Raw genomic sequence first — 18,101 nt, forward strand, 5'->3', positions numbered from 1 at the left:
AAACAGCGTTTTCCACATGGAAATACCAGTGTCACGTCGAGCTGCGTTTCCCCATCACATACTGTTTCCCCTGCATCTCCGCACAGCGCAGGCGGCACGATTCACCGCGCAAGCGACAGGAAATGCGCATGCTCGCTAAAGGCGCGCAACAGTCGCCCTGTGCTCGCGCCACAGGAGAACTATGGAGAGCGTGAACGATCAAATGAAAGGGAGAAATCTGGATGGATGGATGGATGGATACTCTGCCTTTTCAACCTACTGTATTTTTTATTTTAAACATTATTTGATGGCCTTTGTGGCAGGGATGGAGATCCATATTTTATGTCACACGCAGAGTATACATCTTGATAGATAGATGGATAGATAGATGTTGCAGTATCTATAACAACCCAAACACACAGGATCTCAGAATTAGACATCCCCAGTTATTAATTTCACCAGATGTAATTTACGTTGAGTTGCAATAAATGCTAAACTCTCTGCAGGTTCTTGTCTTTGTCGTCCGCTCTATTCAGCTGGCTTTGGAAACACACGGCGAGAAGGTGGGGGCTGGGTGGTGAGGGTTACGGGGGCGAGAAACGCAAAAGTAACGCAATAGTTACTTTTACTAGTAACTAGTTACTTTTATTGTGGAGTAACTCAGTTAGTAACTCAGTTACTTTTTGGGAGAAGTAACTAGTAACTATAACTAATTACTTTTTCAAAGTAACTTGCCCAACACTGGTTGGCACACATCAGCCAAAAACAAGTGGAATACAACTTTCAGTCCAGCAGATGTCGCTGCGAATACTGCAACGAGTCATTTAAAAACAAAACATGGAGGAGACTGAGAAAATTTGCCCGGCTCCATCACATTCCAAGTCAGATGCTTGGATGCATTTTGGCTTTAAAAACAAAGAAGGAAAAAACGAAATAGATTTGACACACGTCATTTGCAAAAGGGGAAATGTCAAACATTTCAATGTTTCCATTTCATTGGTTTAAAGGACCACTGAGGCCATGTAAACGGCACTGTTATTTTAAGTTTTATAAATCCTAAGCACTTTTTGTCAGTGTGTCCACTCCAGTAATAGTAATATTTGTGTCCAGTATTTGTTTTCATGGCAACACCTCCAAAAGTCCTTTCAATAAATACAGCTATGTATGAATTCAGTTGCGTTCAGTTATGTATCAATTGAAGACACTATCCAGATCATACCCAGCCAGTCAGCCACTGGTAATAGCTTTATTTTTTTTCTTACAGTGTTCATTGAAAATATCACGATGAATCGCAATATTTCAAGTATCGCGATGCATCGTGATAGAATCGCATCGTGGCATGTGAATTGTGATTTGGATTGAATCATGACCTCTTTGGCAATACCCTCCCCTACCCTGGATGCTTAAATTATTTGTGCAGAGCTGCAAGGTGGACTCAGATGGGAAGTAACGAAGTACAAATACTTCGTTACTGTACTCAAGTAGATTTTTCTGATATTTTTACTTTACTACTTATTTTTATGGCGACTTTTTACTTCTACTTCTTACATTTTTACACAAATATCTGTACTTTCTACTCCTTACATTTTAAAAAATTTGCTCGTTACTTTAGTTTTGAATCATTTCAATGGAGTTACCGTTATTATTTTTCACGTCATCAATACCAAATTCAATCTAATTGGATGGGAATCTACATTGCATTTAATGCACTACTACAAGATGAATCGACAGATTCGGCGGTATTCATTCGCGGCAAATCATTGCAGCTTGGTGGCGGTGGCGTTAGCATAGTAGCATGGACGACGAGATGATTGAAAATGAACACAACGGAGATCTAGTCCTATTGGCAGACATCCATTAAAAATGTAGGCAACGGCATGAAAAAAGTGGTTTCTACTTTTACTTTTATACTTTAAGTAAATTTACAAGCCTGTACTTTGGTACTTTTACTTGAGTAAAGAAGTTTAATCAGTACTTCCACTTTTACCAGAGTATTTTTTAACACAAGTATCTGTACTTTTACTCAAGTACGGAAAGTGAGTACTTTTGCCATCTCTGGGTGGACTATACTATAAAACATCACTAGTCCTACGGAAGTGTAGACTGTGACGTGAAAGTGGATTTCAGTGATTCGCCCATAGCTAAAGGGATGACCATAAAGACAGGTGTGCTGCACACAGACACTTTAGATAAGTTCCCAAGGCTCTTCAAAATAAAGCTATACTTTTAGAGCATTTGAATGTGTTTTCTACAATCTATTTTGTTGTTTAAAAAAATAAATTAGGCTGTTTTATTATGAATGTTTCTTGTTAAAAAGAGTTTCTAACGTTTAAGTCCACACATCTTATGCTTTGTGGTATTCTGCGCTTTTAAGATTCATCTCGCTGGTCACTTTTGAAACACCACAATGTATTAAATAAATACAAATGCTGGGAACCGATTCTTTTTTTTTTTTTTTTTACATTTCTTTAATATTTTGTTCTATTCAGCTACACGAGTATCCTCTTTAAACTACTAAGAATTATACTATAAATGTGACTTTACCCGATTCTTATGTACACCATAGCAATTTATTGATATGCCGAACAATGTCCTCATTTTTGGTGCTATAGAAATGGCCACCCTAATGCACATACTGTGAGGTGCAGATCTATACTTTAACTTAAACGCCTCAGATACCTGAATTTAGACATCGAAATAAGATTTTTAAATTAAAGTTTGAATACTTTGGTTACTACTGTCATTTTAGAGGGTACATGTTGCCAAGAAAATTGCCTAGATATGCGCGTTTTAATGGGAAATCGTTTTTCTGGTAATGTGAATGCGTCAGCAGGTAATGCCAAGCTGCTCAAACAAAGTGGTAGATCATAAAAGGAGTGAAGGAATTATTTTAGCTCCACAAAGAGCTGTGATATTTGTGGGAAAACAGCAAGAAGCACTTGAGACAGAGCAACTTGGTCAAACACTGCAGGTTAAAACATGATGATAAGGACAGAAGAGGGCAAAGAGAGCCGCTAAACAGAAGGCAGGTGCAGAGCGAGAATATGTAGAGCTTTAAATAAAGTGGAAAATAGTCTGTTTATGATTTAAAATGGCTGTTAACGCTGTCCTCATAAGGTCAGGTTTTTTTGATGGTCCGATTGTTCCTCCACAGGGACATGATTGCGACCGGCTGTGAGGATAAGAATGTGCGGGTTTACTACCTGGCCACCAGCTCAGATCAGCCTCTGAAGGTTTTCACAGGACACTCGGCCAAGGTTTTCCATGTTCGATGGTCTCCGCTCAGAGAGGGGATTCTGTGCTCCGGATCAGATGATGGGTGAGTCCTGGTTCTAGAAGTTAGATTCCAGATGAGTTTATTTTATGTTTCTACGGTTTTAATGTTTGTTTTTTTATTGCAGCACGGTCCGGATCTGGGACTACACTCAGGATGCTTGTATCAACGTGCTGAGCGGTCACACAGCTCCGGTCCGAGGCCTGATGTGGAACACCGAGGTTCCTCACCTCCTCATCTCAGGTACAGAACCCAAAACCAATCGCTGGTTTTTATTCATTCTTCTGTGACCAGCATGTCTGGGAGAATTTAGCCTTATGCATTTGCTTTGCAAAAACATTCAACCACCTCAAACCTTTCCTCATTTTGTCTGCGTGAGACAAAAACGCTAAAGGTAGAATAGAATTCAACTTTATTGTCAGAAGTACAGAGCACAGAAATTCACCGCTTCATTTCACACACACCCTTGGTGAGCAGTGGGCTGCCATTGTGCGGCGCCCGGGGAGCAGTGTGGGGTTAAAGTCGTAGGGAAGTCATATTTAAATGTCAAATCATTCTGGCTTAAACATGTATATAAATGTAGTCTTTATCAGACGATATTGTCCCAAAAGTTAGAAAATTTCTATTTTAAAAAACAAAAATCTGTTTTTTTTCCCCGTTATCTTATGCAGGGCAGTTAGCTATATGTCAGCTTGTACTCCTACATTTCTCCAATCATATATCAACGGTCATGTGTCAATTTTTTTTCGGTCATAGCATCTTGATCCATATGTCGCAACTAATATACATGACGGTTGAAATAAGAAATAAGAATCATTTCCTTTCCCATTAAGTTCCGTCCCAGTGTTTACAGGGATGGACGTCTGTATCTTCTGCAGGCGTAGAGCTAACAGAGCTGGCAGCGTTGCGAGGCGAGGGCTCAAACATGTACGGCTGTAATGCTACGTTCACACCAAACGCAGCAAGAGCAGCAAAAACGCGTGCGCTGCTTCATTTTTGATGCTTCTACAAGTTTAGTTCTGACAAAGATGGTTTAGCTGTGCGGTGGGAAGTGGGTCTGACGCGTGTCGGGCGGAGCTACTCTATCCTTTCTTTGCCTTGCAGCTATATTTGCTGTGATCAGTGGGAATAAAGTAGTTTTAATATGTTTTTAAGTGAGAAAGTGTACATGAAGACTTTATCAGTGCAGTCTGTTCATCCAGCATTCTAATATTATTTCGCCGTTGGAGCAGCTCAGATCCCCACATACCGGCGATGCGCTGTCAGTAGGAATCCCATTCAGCAGCAGCCTCTGGCCCGGTCGCCTCTTGGCGGTTTGCAGCGGCATAAAGCAAACTACAGGCACCAGGATAATAAAAGCAAACTTCCTTCCTTCCTTCCTTCCTTCCTTCCTTCCTTCCTTCCTTCCTTCCTTCCTTCCTTCCTTCCTTCCTTCCTTCCTTCCTTCCTTCCTTCCTTCCTTCCTTCCTTCCTTCCTTCCTTCCTTCCTTCCTTCCTTCCTTCCTTCCTTCCTTCCTTCCTTCCTTCCTTCCTTCCTTCGTGTCAGACCTCTTGTTGAATTTTGAAATATTTTGCAGGTTCCTGGGATTACACCATCAGAGTGTGGGACACCAGAGACGGGACGTGTCTCGATACGGTCTACGACCACGGAGCCGATGTCTATGGTGAGACAGCTGTGTTTTCTCCTGTCTGTTAGCTCGCCGAGCTTCGTCTCCACCAGCTCTCATTCTTCATCAGGCTCTCTAAGCCCTTCATGTGTGTCTGTGTGTGAGAAGGTTTGACGTGCCACCAGAGCCGTCCCTTCACCATGGCCAGCTGCAGCAGGGACAGCACGGTCAGGCTGTGGTCCCTCACGCCCCTCATCTCTCCTCTGCTGCTGAACATCCTGACTGAGCAGCCGTGGGAGAAGATAATCGGAAACACAGGTGAGAGCTGACCTCGAATCTGCTGAGCTGGGTCCCAGAGGCCGATTTGACCCGGTGGGCCGTCTGTCTCCGCAGACAAGGCGATGGTCCCCGGCTCGCCTCCGCTACTCTGTGGGAAGGTGTCCAGAGACATCAAGCAGGAGCTGGATAAACTGAGCGGGAACGCCAGGGCCAGGAAGCTGCGCTGGTTTTCTGAGTGCTTCTCTGTGAGTGAACCTGTCGTCCTCCTCAGTGCTGATTATTAACTTGGAGAAAAGGGATAATTAAATATTGAATAAAAAACAAAAACAGGAATTGATAAATTAGGTCAGGGTAGTAAATTCTTTACTGCTTAAGCTCTAATTATTTACGAAATGACAGCATGTCTGTAGTTTCCTTTTGAATAATTCAGAGAGACTAAATCTACAAGAATTTATTCAGTATATAAGAGAAACTGAGAAAAAAAAGGGCTGCTTTGTCCAAAAATCCTGCAGCTTTTTAACCTTTAGGTGTAAAATATTGCTAAAAATTATGATACATTTTAATCTTGGGCGACTTTCAGACACTCTGGGTCAACTGTTTTCTTAAATATCCCTTATTTCACTCTGACTTCTCCTTTTTCATTACTTTGATGTGACTCTCTTAGCTTAGTTTACTCTGATTTAATCAGCTGGAGTCGGTTTAGTTTTCATTAGATTTGTAAACATTTTTGCTATCAAAATGAAAATTGTCTGGCTGGAGACCTGCACTGTCAGGACCCTTCATTTCAGACCTGTACAATGGGGTCTCCTGCACTGTCAGGACCGGAAGTTTATTCCGGACGTTTTATTTGAAGCCTGCAGGAATAGTGCATGGCACGTAACCTCAGTGCTGCCTGATTTTATTAGAAGAAGAAGATATATTTTTTCTGCACAGTGAGTGCACACTAAGGCTCTGTTCGAAATCCTGGGCTGCATCCTCCAAGGACGCGGTCTACCTAGACTGGATCCTTCGAAGTCCTTGAAAATAAGGAGACCGGAAGAGTTTTGGCTGTGAATTCAAACAGGTCTACCCTTCGGCGGGTTTTACTTTAATGCTCTGTTGCTTAGCAACTGCGAAACTGGACACAAAAAGCAGGAAAAGAATGAAAACCGAAGTTTTCAAAACTGTTTATTTATTTCTTTTTTATTATACAGTGAACAAAGACTACACTCACAAAAATCCAGAGTGGAATAAAGGTTCCAACCACCGGGAGCAGGAACAAATAAAATCAAATGTAATGATAGAAACCTTTCAGTTAAATAACATGCTGCTGTCATTCTGCACATCTCTGATGTTGCTGCTATTTTCAAATATCCATTCCTGTAAAAATGTCCATAGCTGCATATTGGTTATTTATTCTCCAGTTTTATATTGTTAAAACACAGTATTTTATTTTTTATATTTTAACTCTTCCCTATTATGTTATTCTTATACATTTTTCTAAGGTCCACATTTGTGTAACCATTTTCAATAATCTTTCTGCTGCTTTAAATTTGCCCATTGTGGGACAATAAAGGGATTTTCTATTCTATTCTATAAAAGGGGTAGAAAGATATAAGTAAATCTAAACAATGTATGTATAAAAAATATATCTGCAAAATCTCTAATATTCAACAACAAAAAATACGTAGTTAAGCATATTGTGCAAAACAGCAATAAAAAGATAAAAATCCTATCAGATTTATAGTCCCCACCCTGCAGATATATTAGAATCTGTCCTTAAATTACAGCCAAACCCATTTACACAGTAACAGATAAAAACCTTTAGATAAACCAAACATTACCGCCACATATCTGACTCTATAACCATTAAAACAACTATTTTCATTCATTTCAGACGGAACTATTCACTGACTCGTATTATATTACACTGAAATTCCAATTTTCACCACTGTTCGGCGCCAAGTAACCTTTCCTCTGATCACGGCTTGCTTGGTCTCGCAATGAATCCTGGGTAAACCAAGGATACATCGGGACCCGTCCTTCAAATCGGGGAAAAAGAAGGCCGCATTTTAAGGCCGCATAACGAGGACTCTTGGAATCCGACCAGACCTCGGCGCCGCGCTATGACGTAATCGGCCTTCGAATCTGGCCTTCTAAGGATGCGTCCTAGGTTTTCGAACAGAGCATAAATGTGCCTTTTCCCTACTTTTCCCCATTTAAAGACCAAGAAAACCATCTTTTATCATAATTTTTGGCTGACTTTCTTTTACTCATTACATTATGTGTCTCTTACAGACGTATGTGTCAGTTGTGATGGCACTTCGTCAAAAGTTAAGTGCTTCACATCATGCTGTAAAATCTGCTGTTTCAACAATAAAAACAATTCAAGGAAAATAAATAGACAGTAGAAAGTTCTCCAGTGTCGGAGAAAAAAACCAAGAGTTATTGGCTATTTTTTCCATGTGTCTAAAGGGTTTCCGCGGGTCATTAAAAATCATTAAGTCATTAAATTGTTATTTATCTAAATTAAGACTTTAATTGGCATTAAAACGTATTAAATGTGGGCGTACAGGTGTCGCAATAGTTAGTGCACGCGACCCATGCATGGAGGCCTTAGTCCTTGACGCGGCCAAGCCGGGTTCTAATCCGGCCTGTGGTCCTTTGCTGCATGCCCCCCCCCCTCTCTCATACCCCTTTTCCTATCAGACTACTATTGAAAAAACAAGTCCACTAGTGCCATTTAAAACAATCTAAAAAAAAAAAAATCATTAAATGTGAGCTTTACTTAAAAACTCTTTATAAAAACAATTTCGTCAGATATTTTATATTGCGAAATATTTGAGCGGAATTGCTCGAATTTAAAGCAGTATGTTCAGAAAAGAAGCTCGAGTTGGAGAAAAGCTAAAGAATGGGAAAATGCAAAATTCAACAAAAGTGGCTGGAAAAAGAGGACTTAGGGACATGGCTGCAGCCTGTTGATGGGTACTTGTTGATGGCATTAAAAGTATTTCTAAGAACAATAAAAAACATTAAATTAGAGGTAGTCATTCCTGTATAAACCTTGATCTAGTTATTCAGTAATTCACCGTGAGAACACAAAAAATTGGAAATCACTCCCTCCAATAGAAAAGTTAAGAACATAGCAGAAACATACCACAAAATGCTGAAATAATAAAGAATATGTAATGTAATACTTGCAAACACACATGAGAGATGTCTTTATAAAGGACCTTAGTTAATTTAGACAATTTTTTTGCGTATCTTAACCTTACCTAGTTGAACTGTTTATATATATAAATCATTAAACACATGAAAAGACAAAGATATTTTAATTATGTAGACCCAGGAAATAAACAGGGGAACGTAAAATATTTTGGATTAACTAGCTTTTATTTTATTTTGCTTTTACTTTGAAAAGCTATGAATAAACTTCCGGTTCTGACAGTGCAGGACACCTCACAGTCCAAGTCTGCAACAACCTGACAGTGCAGGTCTGCAGATAGACTCTTTTGGGAAAAAAACTGGTGCAATTAACAAGTTCTCCTTATTTCTGACCTTTTGTGGTCTTTGCATTCTAAACCCTATGCTTTCCTGATCTTCTTTGAAATAGCCTGAAGCTAAATTAGAGCTAATCTGCTGGAGAACTTCATTGAAAATTCCTGCTGAAGGCTTTAAACAGTGCTGCCGGAGTGACCTGATTCTGGATCAGTGCATAATGAGATAAAGAGCTCACCTCCTCAGGACTACAGAGCTCTCTGTCTCCCTCTTCTGGTGTTTTGCTGTAACTTCAGCCCCTGCACACACTGTCGTTTTAAAGATGATGAATCTCAGAGAAAACTGAAAAACTCACTGTTTAAATTGTTGAAACTAAAAAAAAAAAAAAAATACCTGAAGGGATTTTAGTCCAAACTGATGTGGATCTGCTTGGTTTCCCGCTTCCAGTCTGAGTGGTGGCTGAAACCTGAAGATATTTTCCCTCTGTAGAGGCACGTTCAGGAGCGAAGCGATGCTAAAGAGGCAACTCTAGTGATGTGAACGTGATCTGTTACAGAGTATATTTCATTTTTGTTAAACCGCTTGGAAAGCATAATTTTTCGGGTTCAAAGCTATTTCATAGCCAGTTAAAGGTAACATGGAAAAATCTAAAGTTTTAAAACTATTATTATTCTGTTTTGTAAACAAAAAACATAATCACATGATGATATTGCAACAATGCTTCCAGATATGTAATCCTTTTAATTAATAATTTATTAATTAAAAAAACACCTCATATTCCATATTTGAACCCATTTAAACGTTACAAAAACAAGAAAGTTTTCCAAATGTTTTGATATGTTAGATCATAAAAGTAACTGCATACTTACTTTGGCTAGAAACTAACTGAGTTACTAACTCAGTTACTTTTCTTGAGAAATAATTAGCAAATATAACAGGTTAGTCCCATCACTGCTCAATCTTAAACCTAATTTTAAAGTCTATCATCAAAAAACCTCTAAAAAATGTTTTTCATTATTTTTAGTTAAATGTTAGCAAAGACAATTAAAACTAGATGTTTGATCACATGAAAAAAAGGAAAATTAATTATATGTGAGAGAAAGAGGGTATGGCAAGCCAATTAACACTTTATCGTTCAGTTTTTATTGAGAATTACCAGAATTTAGTACGTTTACGTTACGTTTTTAAGTTAGTTTGTTTGTTTTTAGATATCAAAACTTATACTATACTTTATGCTATAATATATCTAGATACTATACTATATTTTTATATTAAAGGAAAAGTCTGGTCAGCAAGGAATTATCAATGTATCATTATCTATACCTATTCAAATGGAAATTACTCTTAATTAAAAACATGTATTATTTATTTAACAGTATGAAATAATTTCATTTTAAAGTTCTTTCAGAAATTTGAATTCTGAATATGTTCGGACTTTTAAAAAAAAAATGTTTTGACTATCTAAAACAAAATTACGATAATTGGTAACTGAGCTTTGAATGCTCAGAATCTTTTTTTACAGACATATTGAATAAGAGTTTTAAATGAGCAAATAATGCTGCAGAGATAAGTAATGAATATAGAGTCCAGCTATTTAATGTTAAAATGAATTGCCGTAGAGCCGTAGTTTAAGTTCTCCAGACGAGTAACAGGGAAAGTCTTCGCACAGCCATGAGTGAAAACAGGTATGCAACAGATAGAAGCTCCTCCTACTTAAGAAAAAAGCAAAGTTTTGCTCTAAGTTATCCACACAAAATGACATTTGTGAGGCAGCGGCCTGTTCGTCTGGTTAAAGCAGGTTCATCACATCTGATCTTTGAGACAGAATTAGGGTTGGATTTTCTGTTTTTGCAACGTCACCCGGAACATTCTGGACAGGCTCCTAGTAAAACTAAAGAGGAATAACTTTGTCTTGCTACCCAGTTATAAAAAGTTTTCTTTTTTTTCACTGTCCTGTCTGGCGATGTGGCAATAAGAATAATTGTCTTGATGCCAAAAAGAGCCCAACAGATTTTGCTTTCACAAGTGGAGCAGTACAGCTATCTCCATAGTGTTCCGCTTGTTTTATGCATATGATTAGCTTTATTATAATTCATGCAGGGAGTATTACAGATTATATGGACACTGAAATATAAGTAGAACAGGAAGAAAAAACAGGAAAAAGGAGAAAAGATAAAAGAAAGAGGAGATAAAAGGGAGACGATGATAAAACATCTTCAGTCTGCTTCATCACCTGCAAAGAAAGATGTTAAAAGAAAAGCAAAACCAACGGATATAGTATAAGAGATACAATTAAGTAGCACTTTGATGCTATCACTGAAGTTTAACTAGTTTTATTTAATCTGACATGTATACTGTGGTAGCTGAGTGACATAAAGTTAATGTTAAATATTGATTTTAAGGTAGAAAGACAATTCACTGCAAAAACGATCTAGAAATAAGAAAAAATGTCTTAAGTGTATTCACCGTTAATTTGAGCAGGTAAATGAGATAGTTTGCCAATGGAATGAGTAATTTTACTCTTAAAATAAGATAATTAGATAATATGCACTTGAAATAAGTCATTGCAATTGTGTTTTCTTATTTTAAGTGTGAATTGTCTTGTTCCGTTGGCAAAATGTCTCTTTTACCTCCTCAATTCAGGAACAAATGCACTTATTTTAAGAAAAAATGACTTATCTAGATTTAGATTTTTTTGCAGTGGGCTCCTATTTGTTCTGCTGTATTGCACTTTCTGTAATCATTGTTTATTTTGCAGAAATAAAAAATAAATCAAGTTCATTAAAAAATGAAAATGCATTATAGTTGGATAAAAGTGAGTCTGCATAATTTGTCAAGTCTAGTTCAATAATTTGATATTAGTTTAGTGTCAGTGGGTCACGCCTCACGGTGGCGCGAACCCACCCTTTGGAGGCCATAATAACCTTTTGGAGACCATAATAAATATTTGCTACATACTTTGTTGTATTAAAATTAACAGCCAGTAGTAGTTAGTACTAGTAGTTTCTTAAAAGTTGTATATTTATTAACGGTCCCTGCATAAACCTTATGTGTGAGGGGGGAGAAAGCCTCTGGCATCATGCCTGAACCTGGTCAGCACAAGATAAAAAACTATGAATTATTCAAAGCAGTCAAAACTATGGGATTTATTAAATTTCTTTCCTGTCCCTTCAGCTTCTGGCTGAATTTTCTAGATGTTTTGAACATTTGTAGTGTTCCCTTCAGCCTCCAGGGGGCAGCGGTAACCTGTGGGACCTGGTCTTCGTTATAAACGGTCAGGACGACTCGCTGCTTCCTGCCAGCTACAGTAAAGGAGTGATGCACATGAAACACCTGGTCAAGTTTAAAACGGTGAGTCCTCAGGTAGTCTGTCCTCAGCGCAGACTGTAAGCTCCACCCCCACTCAGACGGACAACCAATCACGTTAAAGGTAGATTGATACATGAGCCAGCTGATATTCCTTGTATTGGCATTGGCCAATTGGATTGGATCACGTGAAGATCATGCATTGCCGCTCCCTCCATTTGCAATTTATAAAGGTTTAGCTTGATTTACTAAATGTTTATTTTTTGGTTTAAATTGAGGCCGATTAGAAAGGGTGGTAAAATTTGTTCTCATTGTTTAGCAGCACATATAAGGGATCCATTAAATTGATGTCAAAATAATTACTATTGGCTTCAGCCTTTAATTCTTTAAAACATTTTTTTTTTTTTACAGATTTCTTTTTTTAATTATTTTTTTATTTCTATTTTCAGAAAAAAAAATTGTAAAAATCTAATTGTTTTCAAATTAAAGTTTATGGATCATATAAAAAAAGAAAAGTAAAAAAGTAAAAAATCTTAAAATACATTCATTTCTGAATATTTTTTTTTAATTTTCTATTTATAAAATGTTTTTTTTGCTAGAAGCACAAATGGAACAAATTTCACTCCTGAGCAGCGAAACAAACATTAAACACAAAACTAATCTTAAAATAGTACAAGTTTTTTTTAAAGATAAGTGTATTTTCCCTTAATTTAAGCACGTTAAAAAATGTATCTGCTGATGCAGGGAGTGTTTTTACCCTTAAAATAAGATAATTAGATTTCATACACTTATTATAAGTTAATGGAGAGTTAATTGAGGGTTTTTTTTTTATTTAAAAGTATATCATTATCTAGGGTTTCCATAGCTTAATACAAATTAAATTTAAGGTTTTATAAGACTTTTTAAATGTCTCTTGAAATTTGAAATTAAGACTAACTTCACAATAAAACAAAAAAAGTTTATTTTACCTTTAAATTTGACTTTCTTTGTCCAGTGTAAAAGTTTCACATTTTGGAAAAAGCATTTACTATATGTATGGAATAAATTTTGTTCCATTATTATTACAAGCAAAGAACACCTTTAGTAAATATAAATAGCAAAAAAACTAACAAAAAAATATGCAATCAGAAATAAAACATTGAAAAAAAAAATACAAAATAGTTACAATATTTAAAAAAGCCAAAAATATGAAGGCAAATAAAACCAAAGGGCAACAGAAATCAAAGAAAGAGAAACAAAATAACATACATATGCATTAAATTGTTGCCAAAATGAAGGATAAACCAAAAACCATGAAGAGAAATAATGCCCCTAAAATAATATAGACATACAGATGTTGACAGATCGGATAATTTTATTGCTTTAAATAAGAAAATTATCTACAAACTTGAATTTGAAATTGTTTACCAAAAGATCTTATAGTAATTAAAAATTACTTAATATAAACATGATAAACAATTTATGTTTATTTCAATTTATTAGATAAATAAGCTGGCTGGTTTGATTTGACATTATTTATTTTTTATTTTATGTATCTTGTTGCTGCAGCGATTTATTTAGTAAAAATATAAGTACTTAAGACTTTAAAACAATGCTCTGCTTTCATGCTTTAAAAAATTCAGCATAAATCCCTGCTTTTTTGTGGTCCAAGTTTTTTTTTTTTTACAATTTTTTTTGTTTTTTTTTTCTTCTATTTTATTATCTAATCCATGTAAAACACTTAAAATTGTCTATAAACTGAATTGTGCTACACAAATAAAATTGCCTTGCCTTACAGGGAGAAAAAACAAACTAAAAAAACTTAGTGAAGTCAAAGCAGTGATATTAAAGCAGTTAAAATTTTGTTTTTTAAATCCTGACAGTCGGTAGGGTTGTTTTTTTTTCAGTACAGAAAAGTGTAATAATGAAACTTTTTGGTTGCTTCAGTCTGAAGCTCAGGAGCTGACGATTGTTAAGATGTCCAAGTTTGGAGGAGGCATCGGAGCTCCCAGTAAAGAGGAGCGTCTGAAAGAAGCAGCGCAGATCCATCTGAGACTGGGCCAGATCCAGAGATACTGTGAGCTGATGGTGGAACTGGGAGAGGTGAGGCTCAGATCCCAGTATACTAGACCATCGGTTATTGTGGTTCAGATGTGCTTCACAGCTGCTGCCGTCTGTTTCAGTGGGAGAAAGCCTTATCTGTGGCACCCGGAGTCTCCATGAAGTACTGGAAGAAACTCATGCAGAGGTAAACTTTCACCAGAGCCACAGTTTCTCATTCAGTCCATTTGGGTCCAACGAGGAATGACGGGAAAGATTTGTGGTGTTGCAGACGAGCCGATCAGCTGATGGCCGAGGATAACGACGACGCCATCCCGTACTGCGTCGCCACCGGGGACATTAAAAAACTCGTGAGCTTCTTCACCAGCAGAGGGCAGCTGCTGGAAGCCTTACTGATCGCACAGGTAACAGGGGGTAAACCAGGCGCTTTGGCTATACAGGCGTCTATATAACAGCTCTAACTATCGACTGATTTCAGGGTGCGTGCGAAGGGAACATCCGTCCACCGCCGACTTCCTCCATTAACCACACAGCCAACGACGTGGACAACAGACAGCAGTACCAAAGGTAAAAACGTCGGTCTGCAGTTTCCTTCTTTGTTTAATTTGTTTCTAGAAAGTTTCTGAAAAAAACAGAAGCAGGTCAGAAACAAAAAAACAATCGGTGGGAAAAACATTTTCCCAGGAAGTTCCAGCTGAACGCCAACGAAACGGTTTTAAAAAGTGTTAAATGAAAAAAAACTAACTGGAAAACTGCATTTATGAGGACCTTCTTTAATAGGATTGGTATTAGATTAAAGACAAACAGCTGCATCTTCAAGTCCTGATCCTTCTCCCTCCTATGATCCAGTCTTTATAGTCTGCTAAACTGATCCCGGCCCATGGTTCTCTACACTTACTGGAGGTCTTTAAAGGTTTATCTTTGGACTTGAGGTTCTTCATACACAGTTTTTGTGTCTGCTTATTTCTAAGGATCCCTTGGAAATAAGCAGATACTAATAAAAATTGATTACTTTGGTTTATGTCAAGTAAGTTCTCTGATATATGGCTAATTTAGGCATAATAACACATTAATTCAAGGGATGAACTGTAAGTAAGGTTTATTTATTTATTTAGCAGCTTTCTCAGACAAGCTTCACAAAGTGCTCCTATAACATCCTATAAATTCCAAAAAAAGTAAAAAAAAACAATCCACTGGACTTTGTTTCTAAGTATGAAGATATTTGGTTTCCATCCAGGAAGCTTTTTCAATTCAAAATGTCAGAAATGGCGTTGAGATCAAGGCTTAATAGAGTGGAGTATTGTTTTGGCTTAGAAAACATGCAAATTGAACCTGAAGAACGGGTCCGCCCCTTTGGGTTGGGGGTTGTTTTGTTTCTATGTTAGCCTGCAATACCCGAAACCTGTCTATGGGCCGGATTTATCACGATCCAATTTTGCGTGCAGTAATTTGCGCTCGCAAACTGGAATTTTGCGCAAGGGGCTGAACCATGGTTTGCGGGTGATTGAACAAGAGTGATTGCGTAACTGGTGGCAGGTGCAAAACTGTTGGAGACGCCCTATTTAAATGATGTTTTTGCGCGTTTTGTGGTTTGCGGCAAAGTAGTTTGTAGTTTGTACAAACTAGTGCATTAAGAAATTTAAATCTTACAGTGACCCCCAACAAAAAAAAATATATATATAGATATATATCTATATCTATATATATATATATAAAGAAAAAACTTTGGCAACCTTTATTACCTAAGGTGGTATGTGGCTGAATTTCTACTTCACTGCAGTAAAAAAAAAAAAAAAAAAAAACTGGTGTTTTGTATCGGCCTGTAGAAAAATGCACAAAACAAATGGCTCACAAGTGACTGTGGATGAGATTACTGCGCGTACGCATCCCTGCAGCATTGGCATGTTGCTCCACAGGCGCAGGGGAGAGGTCTGGTTTCTCCGTTAGGGCGTCAGGGCGACATGGCATTTAGAACGTCAGACAGCACTTCTGAAAAACTAGATTGGGAGATCCAACGTTGCAAGGAGTTTTGTGATATCTGGTATTGCGTGGGTCCTCCTTGTGGCTGGCTTAAAATCCATTCGGAGTTCCCCCAACAGCTCCAAAACGGCAATGCAGGATAAACGATATGTTTTGATGATCGTTTCCTCGTTAATTCCAAAAATATTCACACGGAGTGAAAAAATGCCTTCTCTGCGTCTCCTTGCTTCATTTCGATGTCTCCTTCCTGCGACAATAACCGCTGCCATGTGTGCGCAATTACGCATACAGACCATTTGCACCTTCTTTTGAAACGTGTTAAATATAGAGTCAGATACCGTTAGCAAAATTGCTTTCAGGTTTGATAAATCACTTTGCAAGTGCTAAATTAATATATTTACATGTTCTCCTCCCACAAGACGCACTTTTGCGTGTAAACGCCCCATATTGCATATTCATTGCAGAAAAAGTACTAAATGGATAAGAGGCGCTATTTGGCACGTTTTAAAGACCAAATCCTTTTAGCACGCTGTTGATAGATCAGTTTGTACATTTTTTAGCGTGCGCAGTGAAATAGCTCACGTTTTTATACACGCAAACTTTTGATAGATCCGGCCCTATGTCTCTAAAAGGGGGGTCGTTAAAGGGAATTGTTGGCCTGGCTGAATAGGCAAAGTGTTCTGTTCCCCTGAAATGGTGTGGGGTTTGTGACGATAGCAGGAAGGTATCAACTCAATCGCTTATTTTTAGGTGAAAGCTGAAATCTGAGTCCACCCGCTCTGTTTAATGACTCTGGATGACTGAGAATCTTCACCAGCATACAGTACCATCTAACATACATAAATAATAAATAAAATCATAGCAGCCCTTCATAAAAGGAATCTAACAGAATTTTTTTAGTTCTTTAAAGGTGAACACCGTTTTTTTTTTACATTGGGCCCTTGATTTTATGTTATTACATCATGTTCTACTCACCCATATTAGTTTTGTGTCATTTGGAGCTGTTCTGAAGATATTCGGTTTTGTTATATCTAAGTAACGTCTTCCTATGGGCAAGGAATTGAAGGCACAAACTAAACTGTTCATAATTTATTCTTTATGGTACGCCAGCATTCATAACATGTAGGCGAATCACTGTCCCCCAGACATCCGCGGTTATATATATATTTTTTTAAAGTGGAGCGTGTATGACGTCATCCGCGCGCCGGACTGGAGTTGTGACAGGCAGCCAGGGCCACAGGCGGATACGCTTTACCCCTTCTATTCGTTCTAGCTAATCTGAATCGTTCAATTCCATTTGGAGAGCGAGATCATCTGTGGTAGCAGCACTAGACATCTTCCAGGCATGTGAGGAAAACTAGCAGCAGTTCAGCGGACAGAATAAATGAATGGTAGCCTGCACGCGGATCAGTGTATTCTCATTATCAGTTCGTATGAAACGTACGAAAAGTTATGCACAGTAATTTCGTACGTTTTTGACGTTTTTTTCCTTGCATTTCGTCGTATTTTTACGTCTTGCCTCGAGACAAGATATCCTTGCGCATGCGCATCTTATGCAACATTAAATAACATAGAATTTAACATACAATTAACCCTAACCCTGACCCTGACCCTAACCCTAAGATACAAAACAGCAAGCAACCTAGTTAGAGACATGAAGAAGTAATTATCGCACTGTTTTTCGCAGTTTTACATCCGTCCGCGGATCTGCTTTTTTCGTCTGTCTGGCTGCGCATGCGCACTGATCTGTATTTTCGAGGAAAAACTTCAAAAACGTACGAAATACTGTGCATAACTTTTTGTACGATTTCATACGAACTGATAATGAGAATATGTTGCGCGGATGATGTCATACACACTCCGCTTTGTTTAAAAAAATATATATAAATATAAAAAATATAAAGGCTCATGTATGGGGGACAGTGAATGCTGGCATTCCATAAAGAATAAATTATGAACAATTTAGTTTTTGCCTTCAAGTCGTTGCCTGTAGGAAGACGTTACTTGGATATAACCTAACGGAATATCTTCAGAACAGCTCCAAATGACACACGACTCATATAGGTGAGCAGAACATGATGTAATAACGTAAAATCAAGGGCCCAATGTAAAAAAACTGGTGTTCCCCTGTAAAATTATCCATGGAGTTTACTAAGTGC

At 37.7% G+C, this 18,101-nt stretch overlaps 1 protein-coding gene across 1 annotated transcript in view; it reads left to right on the top strand.

The window, feature by feature from the left end:
* wdr17 (WD repeat domain 17) overlaps positions 1-18,101 on the top strand; it is a 65,153-nt gene that overhangs the window by 28,992 nt on the left and 18,060 nt on the right. The window contains exons 13-22 of the mRNA XM_038288202.1: positions 3,134-3,298; positions 3,381-3,496; positions 4,831-4,917; positions 5,029-5,178; positions 5,254-5,384; positions 11,842-11,967; positions 13,849-14,004; positions 14,085-14,149; positions 14,234-14,366; positions 14,441-14,529. Coding sequence (XP_038144130.1) covers positions 3,134-3,298; positions 3,381-3,496; positions 4,831-4,917; positions 5,029-5,178; positions 5,254-5,384; positions 11,842-11,967; positions 13,849-14,004; positions 14,085-14,149; positions 14,234-14,366; positions 14,441-14,529 — 1,218 coding nt within the window. The remainder of the gene's footprint in view (positions 1-3,133; positions 3,299-3,380; positions 3,497-4,830; positions 4,918-5,028; positions 5,179-5,253; positions 5,385-11,841; positions 11,968-13,848; positions 14,005-14,084; positions 14,150-14,233; positions 14,367-14,440; positions 14,530-18,101) is intronic.

The sequence above is a fragment of the Cyprinodon tularosa genome, unplaced genomic scaffold, assembly GCF_016077235.1.
Source record: "Cyprinodon tularosa strain WSP-4 unplaced genomic scaffold, ASM1607723v1 ctg25, whole genome shotgun sequence".
NCBI lineage: Eukaryota > Metazoa > Chordata > Actinopteri > Cyprinodontiformes > Cyprinodontidae > Cyprinodon > Cyprinodon tularosa.